General features: G+C 41.6%; 1 protein-coding gene across 3 annotated transcripts in view; it reads right to left on the reverse strand.

Moving 5' to 3' along the window:
* The window catches only part of LOC102572691 (BEN domain-containing protein 5), a 1,452,508-nt gene that overhangs the window by 1,358,502 nt on the left and 78,050 nt on the right, over positions 1 to 15,956 (reverse strand). For all 3 annotated transcript variants that reach the window (XR_009462307.1, XM_059727817.1, XM_059727816.1), the window contains exon 3: positions 13,443 to 13,567. Coding sequence is in view for 2 of the 3 variants with exons in the window: in XM_059727817.1 (XP_059583800.1) it covers positions 13,443 to 13,567 (125 nt within the window). In the remaining variant the exon portion in view is untranslated. The remainder of the gene's footprint in view (positions 1 to 13,442; positions 13,568 to 15,956) is intronic.

A 15,956-nucleotide genomic window follows, 5' to 3' on the forward strand; every position in this document is an offset into this window, starting at 1 on the left:
CCTTCTCAGCCAATCAGTGGTGAGGGCTGGGGCCACTGGGGCCCCTCAGCCAATCAGAGGCATGGTGGGGGAGGAGGGGAGGCCATGACCAGCCTGTGAAAAACAGTGGCTGGCCCCACAATCTCCATGTCAAATTGGCTGGCTAGTGGCTACCTCCTCAAACTGTTTAGATCCCTAAAGATAATGCATGGTGGGCCTGCCCTGCATACCTGCAATTCCCCTATCTTATGGGTCGAATTGAAGACCATTGAGAAGTCTATCTACATTGAGAGGTAGTAGAAAAAGCTCATAAACAGGGACTGCATAGGAATACATTCATCACCTTGGGAGTTCATGAGGTGATAAATTAATATGACTGACAAATAGGGCTTAGATTCACTCTGGAGTAAAAACTGTGACACTGCCTCTGTGACCACAGTTGCAAAAATCAGTCTGAATGATAAATTCCTTCATTAAACACATAAGAGCTGTAGGTTCAGGTACTTTGCAAGCCCATGATTTAGGGAGATCTGATGATGGCCACAATAAGATAAATCCGACTTCCCTTTATGCATCTAAATAGCATGTGCACAGCTGCAAAAGTACAGTCTTGACATACAAAAAAATAGAACTCTTGGTTCCAAAATGATACCTTTTTATTAGACCAACTGGAAATTGGCAAGAAAATTGTCCTTTTCTGCAAGCTTTCGGGATCTAAGTCCCTTCATCAGGCTCTGGGAAAAGTGTAGATGGTACAAGATGGTAAAAAGTCCCCATAGGTAGGAAATAAACTTCATTTTTGCACACAGGGAGCTGAAGATGGAAGGCTGTCCCTCTGGGTCCATAAGAGTGTCTTTGTCAGCTGTGTTGAATAGCTCTGTGATGTGTTGATCAGGTAGAATTCCTTCCCTGGAGGTGTTAGATGGCAGGCAGGGAGGTAAAAAAAACTTCCTTGTTGTTCTGCAATGAGGTTTAAAATCCAAAATCTGCTAAAATTCAGCATCTTCCATGCAAAAATGAAGAAAAGCACATGGTAAAGGGAGACCAGGATCATGTGGGTCCACAGGCCCAGAACAAGAGAGGCCAGAGCCGTACAGTGAGGCCCAGAGCAAGAGGGGCCTGAGTCACATAGCGAGGCCCAGCAAGTATATTGAGGGGTCCAGCAAGGGGCTGGGAATGGAGCTTAGGACCAGACAGATCTAAGGGCCTGGGTAGTGAGGCCCAGTGAGAGGAGCCTGAGCCACATACTTAGACACAGCGAGAAGTGGCCTGAGGGCCTGGAGAGTGTTTAGAAAAATGGAAAACAAGTTGGGTCCAGGACAAAGGACCAGAAGGGACTGGGAGCCTGGAGATGGTCTGAGAGACCAAGAGGCCTGATAACCAAGGGAGTGGTTGCATGAGACTGAAGGGTCTGAGAGCCCGGAGAGAGGCAGAGGAGAGACCAAGGGGTCTGAAGGTGCAGAGTGGGGCTGTGAGAGGTCAAGAAGTTGGAAGGCCCAGTTAAGGGATGTTTCAGCAACAGGTTGAACATCAATACGGATGCCATCTGCAAGGCATGGGACATGGTGTAGGGAAGGTATGGAGCCATGTGATTGGTCCATAATGCCACAACCACAAGGCAGGTGGTCAATACAGTAAGATCAGGGCAGCCTTCCACTATATATATATATATATATATATATATATTTATTAACATCAAGGCATTGCAGGTGAGAGCAGGGCAGCTAGCCCTTACAGTGGGGTAATTTAAAAAAAAAATGTAGGTACCCCTTGACAAATATATATTTTCTGAGATTGTCCAATTGTGTGATCCTTATTAGGAATATTCTGAAACAAGGAGGAACCTGTTACAGAGTTCTTCCTATGCCAGTAACTATCCAATTTTCAGTTTAAAAGTTTTCCTATATTCTGACTGGACAATAAGCCAAGTAGCCCCAATCCAAGAACCTAATTTTAAAAATAAAAATTTCTGAAGTGTTTTAGATTCCTTTTTGTTTAAGTATTCATGAATTTTATTCTTGCCAAAAAAACTTTAAACTGCCCATAAAACTGTGCATGAAATTTAAATATCAATGGCAGTAGATCAACCCAGCAGCACTGATAGCTTTAAAATTCACCCATTCTGATATGTTATATATTATTATCCAAAATTTAATTTCCATAAAGATCTTCTTTTATGCCTACATCTGTGTTTTACATTACAGACATTTAACAGTAATAGTCAAATTTTTATCCGAAAGTTTTCATAAACAATTAAGTTCCTTTTTAATTGTTTACTACTTAATAAACACATGGAAAACTGGGGAGAAGCAAAGCATGGATGTGAACTGCTGTAAGCAAGGAATGTAAACTAGTTTACCAGCAATATAGTATGCTGTGCACCAGACCTGCTAAAGCACATTTTAAAAGCCACCAAGAATACTGCTTTAAAGCCAAACTTATGCATAATATAAACATAAAGTTCTCTGCATATAGTCTTTTATTTTTAAAGATTTTATTTGAAAGTAAATTTTCTTGTACTCCACACCTAACCCCTTAATCTGAACTCCATTGATATTCTGACACAATGCTATACATTGTTTATATTAGACTGATTTTATACTCCATAAAACTGCTCTCTGTAATCAAGTTCTTATTTTTAATATATTCAGAATGTTGATTAAACTGTTTAAGCTATTGGCTTTGCTGGGATTGTTAAACGTGCCTTTGTGTATAGGTCTAATAAATTCCCCAAATTCCAATTTTTTAGACTTCAATCTATTAAAATGCTGGATTGACAATGAAGATAGGTTTTAATACCTACAGTTACCCCCTTAATGTTGTTAGATGATTTTCAAGACATTTGTCACTGGTAATGAAACAAAATGAATCGATATCATGGAACAAAGTGGTTATAGGAAAAAAAAGATCAATTAATATCAGTCTACTGAATGAGTAAATAAAATATCCATAAAAAGAGAGAGGCAGATGTTGGCCCATCATCTACGTGCTCTGAGCACCCTGTACACTGGGAAATAAGTGCTGTTACAACGCACAAGGAATGGATAAGATCTACAGACACCACAAAGAGAAACCATTAAAATGATCCATAGGTGCTTTTGTCGATTCACAGTGCAGCCCGATTTAGATAAAACAGTAGGTGATAACCAGAGTATTAATAAAGTTTAGTGTACAAATAATTCAACAATAGGTTAAGCCTAATTTGATATGACTACAATATATAGAAATATATACAATGTATACTATATACAAGTCTGTCAAACTTATTATTAAATTCTATAAGATAAAAATTATGTTAGATAAAGAGTTCAAATCTGTACGTTTCAGAACTAAACACCTTAACAGACAAGAATGCACTGTACAACTTATTAAGATTGTTAAATGGAATGTACCATTTCATACACACCAAAAATACCCTCATCTGTCTCTTAAAATAAGGCCCTAGGAAGAATAAATATTTTATAATGCACTCTGAGAGTACTGACTTGAATTAACAAATAAGAATAAGGAAAGGATCCCTCTTTTGAAAATAAATGGACAAACAGGGATAAAAGGGGGATAAAAAAGTTGGCACATACTGAAATACCAAGGCCCCAACTCTCCATTATTCCTGACAGCGGCTGTGTCAGACATGCAGTTGCAGAGCTCTAATACAGGGCTCTCTGGCTCCAGTGGAAACCAGAACTGCTACTCGCACTTCTGGCATCAATGGTCAAGGTCCCCTACAGCAATAAAGAACTGGCAGTCCTGTTGCCAACTTGCTCTGCCATTATGCCTATATTATGAATGTAAGAATGCAGCTGATATATGAAATAGCTATGCCAGTAAAGAATTCCAACAAGAAAGCAGTTCTCTACTGAAACTCTCTAGAAAGATTAAGGACAGCGCAAGGCAGCTTTAGCAAACCACAGAATCCAGTCCAAGTAATAACCAAACTCTTACTGTAAACATAACCAATCCTACTGACCTTTTTCAAAGTTACACTTTATACTAAATAGTTGTTTAAACAGTACTTAGTGGGACCATCTAATTAGGCTATTTTAATGAGCATGAAAGCATCACTAAGGGCACTTTTACATGTGATATGGAGGGGGTACTTTAATTAGAGTAGCTCTGAAAGCCGCTCTAAATTAAGTGCCACAGCATCTCATGTATCAGCTCATTTAAGCTTTAGTTCAAGCACCCTTGCTGCCATTTTTAAGTGTGGGAATGTTGTTACATGAGATGCAGGAGGCTGCTGAAGTGCAGTAGTTACCACGCTCCAACATACTCAATTAAATGAGTCTGCTCCAATGTGCTATAATTACAGCATGTTGCAGCAGCCTCCTCACCCATGTACAGGCACTCTAAAAAACCATGGTATTTAGTTAATGCATATTAAAACTGACTAAAGTGCATTAAGCATTACTTTAAAACTGTGGGTTCGTATACATGTGCAGGGAGGCTGCTCCAACATGCAGTAATTATAGTGCATTGGAGCAGACTCAATTAATCAAGTCTGCTGGAGTATGGTAATTACCACGCTACAGCAGACTCCAGTGTCACACGTATCAGCATCTCCAAGCAGAAAAGTGGTGACAGGGATACTTTAACTAAAGCTCATTCAACGAACTTTAGTTAAAGCGCCCCCGCTGCCACTTTTCAATACAGGGACACTGATATACATGACCCTCTGGATGCATTAATTAGCGCAGCTCTTGGAGCCAGGCTACTTACAGTGCCCACACTTCTGCCCCCACATCCCACAGCATGTCTATAAAAGCCCCATGCTCTTTAGTTAATGTGAATTAAGACAGACCAATGAGCATTTTCTTAGTACCTCACAATGGAGGTACTAGATTTAATGCACATAACTAAGCATGTTAATACACATGTAGACACGCCCACTGAGAGAGTAGAGATATTATAGATATTTTTTAAGTTATACAAAAAGGAAATGGCATAAAAGGTGATGATCCACCAATACTGGATCTGTGCATTCACTATAAATTGATCATGTGGGATATACCCTTTGATTTGACAGTTTCTACTGCAAAATAAGACCGTCGGGGAGCCTGCCCTTTTCTTCATACATACACACACACAGAGTCCCTGTTAATAAAGCTAAAAATCAATTAAGAATATAAGAACTGCATGACCCAAGCCTCCTCTACACATGCAGGTAAAGGCACAATGGAATTTAATATGCGATTAACACAATCACACCTCCTGCCCTGCTACAGGTGATGGCAAGAGGCGTGACTGTGGAATCATTGCGCCTTATTGCCAGTGCAGGAGGTGCATAGATCCCATTGCACCTTATTTTCAGTTTAGGAGGATCCCAATCCTGGAAAGAGCCAAGCTCTCACTGCTGGGAGTCTGCTACGCTGAAGGGGTCTGAGCTGCAGAGGTATGCCTTGTAACCCCTGTGGCTGGTAGATCACCACTGTGGCAATCCATCTGCCCAAGGGATGTGTTATTCTGCTGGAGTGGGAGGATCACCACTGCTAATTAGCAATTGTCCATTCCCTCCTCCACCACAGTAAGATAATAAGTGTTAGCTTATTACAAAGGAAGGAATTCTGAAAATTGCTTTCCTCTAAAAGGGAAAGAATGTCTTTAGGTATTCTTTTATATCTTATGTATATTGATCATCTTATAATCAGAACTATAATTTAGACTCTTTCCCCTGGAAAAAAGAAGGCTCAGGACAGACTTGGTGGCGGCCTATAAGTATATTAGGGGTGTGCATTGGGATCCGGGAGAACGTCTGTTCACCAGGGCACCCCAAGGGAAGGCAAGGTCTAATGGTCACTGTGCCCGCCTGCGTTCAATTAGGCACTCCCATGCGGCCTTCGCCCGGACTTGGGATCGTGTCTGTCCTAGGCTCGCAGGTGGACCCCACAGGCTACCCCTGCTGACATCAGGGGTCCCCTTAACTCACCTGCCACGACTTGGGATGTCACCTCAGTGGAGGGGTTCCCCCTTGGGGCAGCCTCCAGGGTCGTCGCACCTCCCGGCGGACACTCACAGGGCTCCGACCTCCCCTACACCCCGGCCACTCGCCACCTTGGGTTGCCGATCTTCAGGCCCCTTTTGGTGTCTTCAGCTCTTCCCCAACTCCTGCCCACGGCTCGCCTGCTGCGTGCCCAGGTCTTCGGGCCCGGTATATGGTCCACGAGGACCTACGGCCTGGTCCTTCCAGTAAGGCTCCCTATCATTATAAACTAATCACCCTGTGACATTATGTGCCTATCCCACCACCAAGATAACCAAGGTTCCTAAGCTAATGGGCCAGGAGGCCCGCAAGGGTGCCTCTGGGCCGCGTGGTTCACCCTGGGCTCGGGTTCCACCACCCAGGCGGCTCACCCACTGGGGTGTTGAATCCCCGCCTCTTCCCAAGGCTGCTGTGGGCCACGACGGTCCACTGTCCAGCCCTGCTTCGGGTCTTTGTCCGCCCCCTGGTGTGGCCCGATGAGGCCCCGTTGGGCCTGCCCCTCTATTACCTCTTCTCCAGATCCTCCGCGGGCACTACCGCTGGCTCTGCTGCGAGTCCAGCTGCTGGTTCCCCTGTTGATGTTGCCCCACCTTCAGTGCCGCCTCTGCGGCTGCCGGCGCTGCCGGCTCTCCAGCTGATTCCGCTGCCGGCATTACAACCAGCCTCCCTGCCGGCTCTGCTGTTAATGTTGCAGTCGGCTTCCCTGTCGGCTCTGCTACCGACAATGCAGCCGGCTTCCTTGCTGGCTCTGCTGTTGGCATCTCTGCCAACTCTCTTGGAGCCTCTCCTAGCTCCGCCCCTGGCTTTCCACGCTGCCGGGCGCGGCAGCTGATTCCCTCTGAGTGAGGGCTCTTCCCTCCAGCCTCCATACATCAGCCGCCCCTCCGTATTGTCGGGGCCGCTTTTTATGTCTCCCGGGCGGCGTCTCCCGCCCACGCTGCTCGGCCGCAGCTGGATATACGCGCGGCTAATCACTTTCACCGGTGGTTTAGCCCCGCGCCTCTCCTCCGGTTCTTCAGGCTCTACAGGAGGTAAGAGGGGCTCTCTTTTGGCCTGGGGCCCTCCTGCCCCCCCAGTTCCCCTGGGACAGTCACAAACTCCAGGAAGACCGTTTTAGGCTGGACGTAAGAAAAAACTTCTTTACCATCCAAGTCTGCAGACTCTGGAATAGACTCCTCCCAGAAGTGATGCATGCACTAGAGGTATGCAAAACGGGACATATTTGATTTGGATTTGGATTCAGTCCAAATTTGGGACAGTAATTCAATTTGATTCAGATCACTGTCCCCAGTATGATTTGGCCGAATCCAAATCTGAAGATTCGAAGCTGAGTTGGAGAATCAGCGATTCAGCCATACACACAGCTTTAAATGTTTTTTCTATATACCTCGAGGTAGCACACGCAGCTTACGAACGCTGCAATGCTGGGGCAGATGAAGTGTCCCACAGGAGCCTGGAGGCACTCCCTGTGTGCTCGATGGCAAACTCAGATGTGAACCGGAAGTACTTCCAGTCCACCACTGAGTGTGTGGGGGGGGCCCCCGCACCCCTTCGGCTTGGCAATCAGCTGCGGGGGGACCCCGAGTGGCCCCCCAAACCCAGAAGGCACCAGTCACCGAGCCAGAGAGGTGTGGGGGGCCCCCCTGCACACTCCCCAATGGACCTGGAAGTGCACTGGAAGTGCTTCTGGTCCACTTCAAGGTCTGCTACTGAGTGTGCTGGGTAGCCCCCCCATGCTCCTGTGGGACGCTCCATCCGCCCCAGCTTCACAGCATTCACGAGTCACCTGGTACCTTGAGGTCTGTAGCAAAAATATTTAAAGCTGTGTGTATGTCCGAATCACCAAATCTTTCCAAATCTCTCCAAATCAATTTGGTGGGTTCTGATTCAATTCAGAGAGATTAAAGGGTCTCCTGATTCCATTTGGAGATTCAGCTGCTGAACCAGGCTGAATCGCCACAAAATCAAATCAGCAACCAAGCTTCGCACAGCCCTAGCATGCACCTACTCTGGACACCTTTAAAACCCACTTGGATGCTTATCTTGCTGGGATCATTTGACCTCAGCAGACTTCCTGCCCCTTGGGCAATGGGCTGGACCTGATGATTTTGCAAGGTCCCTTCGAGCCCTAATGTCTATGAATCTGTGGATCTATTTCTTCAGAACAATAAGAGCAGAAAACTTGCAAGAAATTGCTTTAAACTTTCTACAATACTTTCTTTTTCTGTAGGTTTCACTGATTTTTTTTTTAAATTAGATATGGCATATATAATAATCATAGATAAGCCAACATTGTTTATAAAACTTTGGGTAGTTACAATAGTTCATGGTATCTGGTGATCTGCTAATACAAACCAAATAACTAGATACTCACTGATATTGCCAAATATAGCATTCTGTGATGAGGGTATTTTCATACATTCTTCAACTCTTCCACTTCAAGATAAGATATTTAAGGAATAAAACTTTACCGCATTGGGACATACCTGTTGACTGAATTTCTTTTCTGATCCCACTAGAAACACTGCTTTTGAATATGATTTATGACACAGAGGGCACATCTACACAAGACATTTACTGCGCAGTAGACTAATTAGCTAAGTAAATGTCTCAGTGTCTACACACGCAGCCCTATTAGGCTGCAAGAAACTAATACACTCTGCAGCTGGTTAGTACTTGTAAATACAAGTATTATCTTGCTGCAGAGTTTTTTCAAGTGCAGCAATACACATGCAGGTACTGACCCAGCTGGCTGGGGCACAAGGGTGCTTCATGCAAGGGCTGCCTGCTGGCTAGCCCCACAGTGGAGTGCCCTCATGCCCCAGCCAGCCCCTCCAAAGCACGTTGAGCCAAGTTGGAGCACACCCAAGCTAGCAGACTGCCCCCTCCATAGGACTCCATCTCAGCTGGGGCTGCTCCGACCCAGCTCAAAGTGCTGTAGTCCCAGGTGCATTATCAAAAAGTGCACCCAGGAACAAGAAGTCCGGTACAATATGCACTGGTGTTTACTGCTTTGAATTAACTACATGTGTAGACAAGCCCAGAAAAGAGTTATTCAGAGTGTTTTCATATATAGCAACTATTTGGGGATATAGATAGATTTATAAGAAATAGTATGTGATTGCTGCTTATTTATAATCCTTTATTTGCTTAATATAGTCAGGTTTGTGATTAAACTGTTTAAGCCACTGGCTTTGTTGAAATTGTTTAATGTTCCTATGTGCATAGCTCTAAGAAATTCCCCAAATTCCAATTTTTTAGACTTCAGTCCATCAAAATGCTTGGATTGACAATGTAGATAGGTTTTAATAATTACAGTTACTCCCTTAATGTTGTTAGTTAATTTTCAAGAAATTGGTCACTAGTAATGAAACACAGCAAATTGATATGACAGAAAAAAAGTCCTTATCCAGCTCTGTTCTGTAAACTAACATTTTCAGGACTGGGACCATTCTTATATAATGTATGTGTATTCTACATAGTACAATGATCATCTGTTTAGATTACCTGATTAGATCCTCTAGGCACCACAACAACACAAACAACAATAACTTTTTGATATAAAATTTTCCAATTCATGTGTAATAGCATAATTTGTTAATTTATATCATATATATCTAAATTCCTGTTAGGTCTAATTCTCAAGTCGATCCACATTTCCTGTTGACATTTTCAAGGGTATTTCAGGTAGGAGGTAAGCTTGCACCTGAAACAAGTACAATAAACTTCTGGTAAAAATATGAAATGTAATCTGGGTGTGATATTTGAGCACCCAATTTCTGGTTCCCCACAGAAGGAATTTAGTAAAACTAGGGAGGATGTTGTGAAGGCCATGGCTAAAGTTAATAAGAAGCAAAACCTGCCCAATAAAGACTGTTATCTAGAAACAGACAGCAGCCTGTGACACATATATAATTAGAAAAATTGGAGGCTTTGCTCCTGGGACCATGTCTTCCAAGCAAATCCCATTTCCTTCATTCCCTTTCTCATGGTTATTGTAAGTGTAATCATTGCATGATTACAGTCCTTACGTATAACATATCAGTTTCTTTTTGTTCTTTCCAATATTGGTGTTAATTGAATTCATTGAACAAATGAGTGAAGAAATCCACAGCTCAGATCTTATCAGACAAGCTGACTAGCAAGTCAGAAACCATAGAAGAAAACCAAAAGATCAAGTTCTATATCACACAGACATTCTACATGCCAGTTTTCTTCACCTATTTTATTTATATATAAGTGAAGGCAATGAGAGTCTTAATCATTCTTTTACAATTTTATGATAAACATGTTTTCATCCGCCACGCTAATTAAACCACCCGCCTGCCACATACACTTCCAGGGCACATGTATACATGCCCCATACTCTTTAGTTAATGCTTATTAAGACAGGCTAATCCATATTTTCCATTAACTAAAATGTATCTCATGCATCAGCATCATGCATGTTCCCCCTCTCCCCCCCACTCCGGGGGGGATCACACACCCCTTGGGCAGGTGCATTGCCACAGTGGTGATCTACCAGCCACAGGGGTTACATGGCAAACCCCTGCAGCTTGGAGCCCTTCAGCTGAGTGGGCTCCCAACCATGAGAGCTTGGTTCTTTCCAGGATGCATGATGCTGATGCATGCAATATATTTTTAGCTAAAATGTATCGCATGCATCTCCATGATGAAAAATGGTGGCAGGGGCACTTTAACTAAAGCTCATTCAAGCTTTAGTTAAAGCGCCCCTGCTGCCATTTTTCAGCACAGGGATGCTGATACACATGACGCTAGAGCAGGGGTGGGCAAAATGCGGCCCATAGGTCGGATGCGGCCCACCAGGTCATTCTTTCTGTCCTGCAGGGCCCCTAAAAAATTTAGAAAAATAATATTTATCTGCCCCTGGCTGCCTGTCATGCGGCCCACGATAGCTTGCCAAAACTCAGTGGGCAGCCCTCCGACCAAAATAATTGCCCACCCCTGTGCTAGAGTCCGCTGGAGCATGGTAATTACCACGCTACAGAAAACTCAGATAAATTTACTTCTGTTAGTAAATAGAAGCATAGGTAGATACAATGTTTTTAACTTAAAGAAAGAAGGACTTAGGCAGAATATTAGACAACACCTCCTGACAGTGAGTTCGGAGAGTATGGAAGAGTCTCTAGATATTAATGGTGAGAGCTCCATTGCTTGAGAGAATTAAAATTCCATTGTAAAAAAAATAGAAAACATACTCTTGGGAACAATCATGCAGAGGCAATGAGATAGACTGGGTAACTTAACAGGTCTGTCTTTTCCTTCTTTTTCTTCTGTGATTCCTAACACTAAGGCTGATGAATATAACATGGGGAAAAGAAATAAGAGTAACTAATAATCAACATACTCTAAAGACTACATTACTTACTTTACTGTCAGGTGCTACAACAGAAAATGCAATGCAAAATAGTGCATAATACAATTATAAATTTCTAACGCTTGTATGACTGTTGTCTTTCCACTGTGTATCTTACTACTTTAACAATCTTTCAAATTGCTTTACCTTTTGAATCACTTGTCCCCTGTCGTGTGTCAATGATGGGTAGTTTGGTGCAACAGGAGAAAAATAGGATTGATGAATTGCGAGAAATAGTCAGATAATGAAAGGATGTCTCTTGTTTTCTCAAGATACCCTTGAAATGCAATTAATTTCTTTGTCAACAGAGACCTGAGACAGTACATGATACCAAGCAAGTGTGGGGAGGATTTAATAAGAAAGCGAAGACAACAGAAACATTCTGCCAAACAGATTTTCAAATTTAAGTAAACTAAGTAATGCAAAGCAAGAATTTAAAGTAAAAAAAAATAAAATCTTTAGAGACTAGAACCACTCCCTTAAATGGTCAGACATAACTGGCTGAAACTAGAACTAGGCTGTTTAAATGGATGGATTTGCTTTCCTTTTACACTGTCCCTGTGACACAATAAATGTAATGTCACATAAGAATATTTAATGGTAGTGCTAAACAGAGAATTACTTTTATACAGAGATACGCTTACTTTTCATAGAATTTTACAAACTTTAAAACATTATTTTGTGTGTTAATATAACTGTTTTCTGCTACACTGAACCATATGTTCTTTGCTTTTATCATTTCCTAGTAAAACATAAAAGAAAATAATCAAAAAGCATAAACTGGGTTATACAGTATGTTTGATGTAGCCATTTTTAACATTCATTTAATATAGTTGGGATGCAATGACTAATACTGCTTCTGTCCGCTAGTACAAAGCCCTAAATAAGGTTCCAGACTAGATTACATTCATGCGGGTCTCATTTTAACGGAAATTGGAGATATGAAAAAAAGATTATAGGAAGACACATTATAAGAACAGACCTCACAAGTCAAACTTAATAGTGAAACCATTCTCTTTCATGTAGACAACCGTGAAAACAAATATCCTGTAAGCTCTAGATATATATTGTATCTTTCCACCAGATCTCTTTGCCTCCTTGAGACAGATTCCCATTCATCTCATGACTATATAATTTGATCATAGTTGACTAAGGCACTGCAGGGGAAAGGGTCTGATAAAGTATCAGTCTCCAGGAAGACAGATAAACAATTTCATGATTCCTAGTTGTAACAAAGCTGGGATAGCAGTGGATATAAAGATATTACCCTAGTAAGAATAAAAATATCAAACTTGTGCATATGTTTTCTTCCTGTAATAAATAAATTATTTTCCATTAAGGGAAAAAGACAGTTTGATGATGATAAACTTCTTGAGACAGACTGTCAGGATAAAACACAAGGTATGTGATAAGTGGAATGAAAGCTTTGAATGATTAGCCAATACGAAGGTTGATACAGAACATTTTTTTCTTTAAAGCGATGAACAAAGTGAAGACTAAGCAGCTTGTTTTCTGTACATGCATTTTTAATGCAAAATAACATTCCAAAAATAGTTTAATAAGTAAATTAGTTTACTTATGTTATGCTTCGCAATCAGTTCCCTTTAATTCCTGGTTCACTCTGCATGATATCCATTCTTTTTAAAAGTGCCAAATTAATGCCTATTTATGACCTTACCTTACAGTCCCATGACTAATGACAACAGCCTTGAGTCTTAATAGTTGAAAGTTTATAACTATATTTGTAATACTCTGGTTTTATTTCCATGTACTTTAGCAGGTTCTGCTTGTTTTGTGAGGAAATAAATACATACATGTAAATTTATTAAGGAAAGAATCCACAGACCAATTGTTACTTTGTAATATATTGTTACATTGGCAATTATTATATCCTAGTTAGTTTATTTGTATGCATTTCCCAACTTAACTAGTTGGAAAACAAATGGTGACACCTGTATTTACCCATTAAGAGTTATCTTTTGTAACAAGTATTAACTAAATACCCTTGAAGGGTTTTCTTTTCCCTTTAGTCATAAATAAGAAAATGCTTTTTGCTCTCCAGTAAGTAACTGTAAAGACATTATATCATTTCATTTAACTAGAACTTACCTGTGATTCTTTTATGTTTTCAACAGTGAAGTTGAACCAAACTCGAAAGCGTGGATTGCAGGTATCTGGCCTAATGAATAAGTCATACTCAAATTCTGTGATGTGGTCCACACGTCCCAGGTTACCTGCCAAGAGAAGATTAAAAGGGAGTAGTGGTTTAATGAATGGAGGATGAACCCTACCATGACAACTGCAAAGAATGGTATTTTAGAAATGCTTAACTGAGACTGGCTAATGTCAATCACATGATCATGAGATCAATTAGCCATACAACTCAATTCAGGACTTTTTCTCATACATGATTTCATCACAGCCATGAAGAAAAATATATGAACAGGACCAGCACATATGAATAAGTCAACAGAAAAAAAATAAGACTTTATAATGCAATCAGAATGATTTTTTTTTTTTTTTTTTTTGTCATTTCTACTCCCAGTTCTTTATGTGAGTGCTTTCTCATCAACCCTTTTGCTACTCAAAATTCTCTCTCTGTCTTGGACTTGTTATTCCTCAATCACCCCTTTATATGGATTTCTTTCTTCCATGTGTTGCTGGTGTTCAGGGACTCATGGTACAAATTTGTACTCATAATTCCTTCTTGCTCCCCCTTGCAAAGCTGAGGACTTCCCTCTGTCTCTGTAGAGGTTTATGAACCCTTTCTCTAGCTCTGGTGTTAAAAAGCTCTCCTGACATTTTTTCTTTCTACTGCCCATAACATGTTCTTCCTCCCCACCCTAATCCCATATAGCACCTCGCTCCCTCTTAGTATGAGGGGCTGTGGAATTTAGCTTGGGTTCCTTTCTGATTAGTTTCATGATATAATATTAAAAAATACAGCCAGAAGCAATTTTGTTCCCCATGGTATTTTTCAGTACAAAACGAAAGCAAGCAAGCAACCCATCAGGCCATCTCAGCTAAAGAGGAATGAAGTTCTGTGCTGGAGAAACTTGCTGAAATGCTTTTAAATTGTTAAATTGGCATTTTTCCTTTGAAGTGCTGCAGCAAGTTTCAAAGACAGATGGCTCGTCTGTCCATCTAATTTTTATCTTACAAAAATAAGAGCCTTTATATCTTCCTGTTTTCTACTCCCACCCATCTCATCAAATTTTGTAATTAATAAGCCAACCCCACATTTTCACCCTAAAAGACAAATTAAAATGTTAGTTATAAACAAAAGTATCGCTAGAGGTTTATCTTATTCCTTTATGAATTCAAGCACATTTTTAGATTTTTGGGTTCAGATTACTATAACTTTACTCAAAATGATTAGCAATTTCTGCTCAGGTACTCCCTGTTTAAATTAATGGGATTATTTTTGGAATAATATGCTAACCAATATGAACGAAAGTATCAAACTCTGATCTATAGTTTGCCACGGGAGAATGTGTATTGTGGAAATGACATATTTCAGCAGTGCTCATCGATACAGCCTCTTCTGCCTCATCTTGAGTTGCTTCTGACTTTACTAATTGAACATGGAACATTTCTCATTTTACATATTTTGAAAGTTATTTTCTTTCCTTCCTGCCCACCTTCTACTTTTCAGAGCTGATTGTCATTGCAGAGATCCGTTACTTGCAAACAATCTGTTCCTATATTATCCTACTGGATAAATTATGAATTAAAATATAATTATAAAAATTGGAATATATTGTATAACTTAAGTAATCCACATGACTTGTGGTTATCTCCCCTCTCCAGCTAGGTTTCTTTCCTTCTTTGGGCCCAATTCTGCTACTGTTGCTCACAATGGAAATGTGTGTAATTCACAAAGGGCATGTCTACATGAGATGCTTTATCGTGCAGTAGACTAACTAGCATCTACATGAGCATACCATTTACTGCATAGTAGATTAGTCTACTGTGTAGTTAGACACAACCTGTAAATACAGGTAGTAAACTGTGTACTAGATAACATGCAGTAGCACGTGTAGATGCTGGTCAGAAGCAAATTTGTTCCTGTTCATCCCAGCACTAGGGGGCCACAGGGAATGGGGAAGTCCCCCAGTCCTAGCACTATTCAGCTCCTAGCTCACCCCAAAAGCTGGGAGCTGAGCAGCACCTAGATGAGTTCTCTGCCCACCTCTGTCCCAGCTCTACTCAGCTCCCAGCTCCCCGCAAGAGCCAGGAACCAAGCAGTGCCAAACAAAAAAAAGTGAAGCAGCGCACAGAGGGGCAGCACACACCACCCAAAACTGGAGGATGGCCAGCCGTAGCCACCCTCTGGCTGCAACCCCAGGAGGCCCTCAGGGCTCCAGGTAAGGCTTCTGGAGCCAACCCAGTGCTGGACCCTGCCTCCCTTACCCCACCTGGGGTAACCTGCTGTGCATGGCACAGACATTCCCCAGGGTCAAGTAGCAGCAGCACAAGGGTAACAAATGTCCACACTCATGTGGATGGGGCCATTGGCAGCATATTTGCTCCCAGCAGGGAGCATGTGTAGATGTGCTCCCATAGAAGGCTTACTACACAGTACTTTACTGCACAGTAAGCCTTTATAGCATTAATAGCATG

Source organism: Alligator mississippiensis, chromosome 5 (assembly GCF_030867095.1).
Source record: "Alligator mississippiensis isolate rAllMis1 chromosome 5, rAllMis1, whole genome shotgun sequence".
NCBI classification, from domain to species: domain Eukaryota; kingdom Metazoa; phylum Chordata; order Crocodylia; family Alligatoridae; genus Alligator; species Alligator mississippiensis.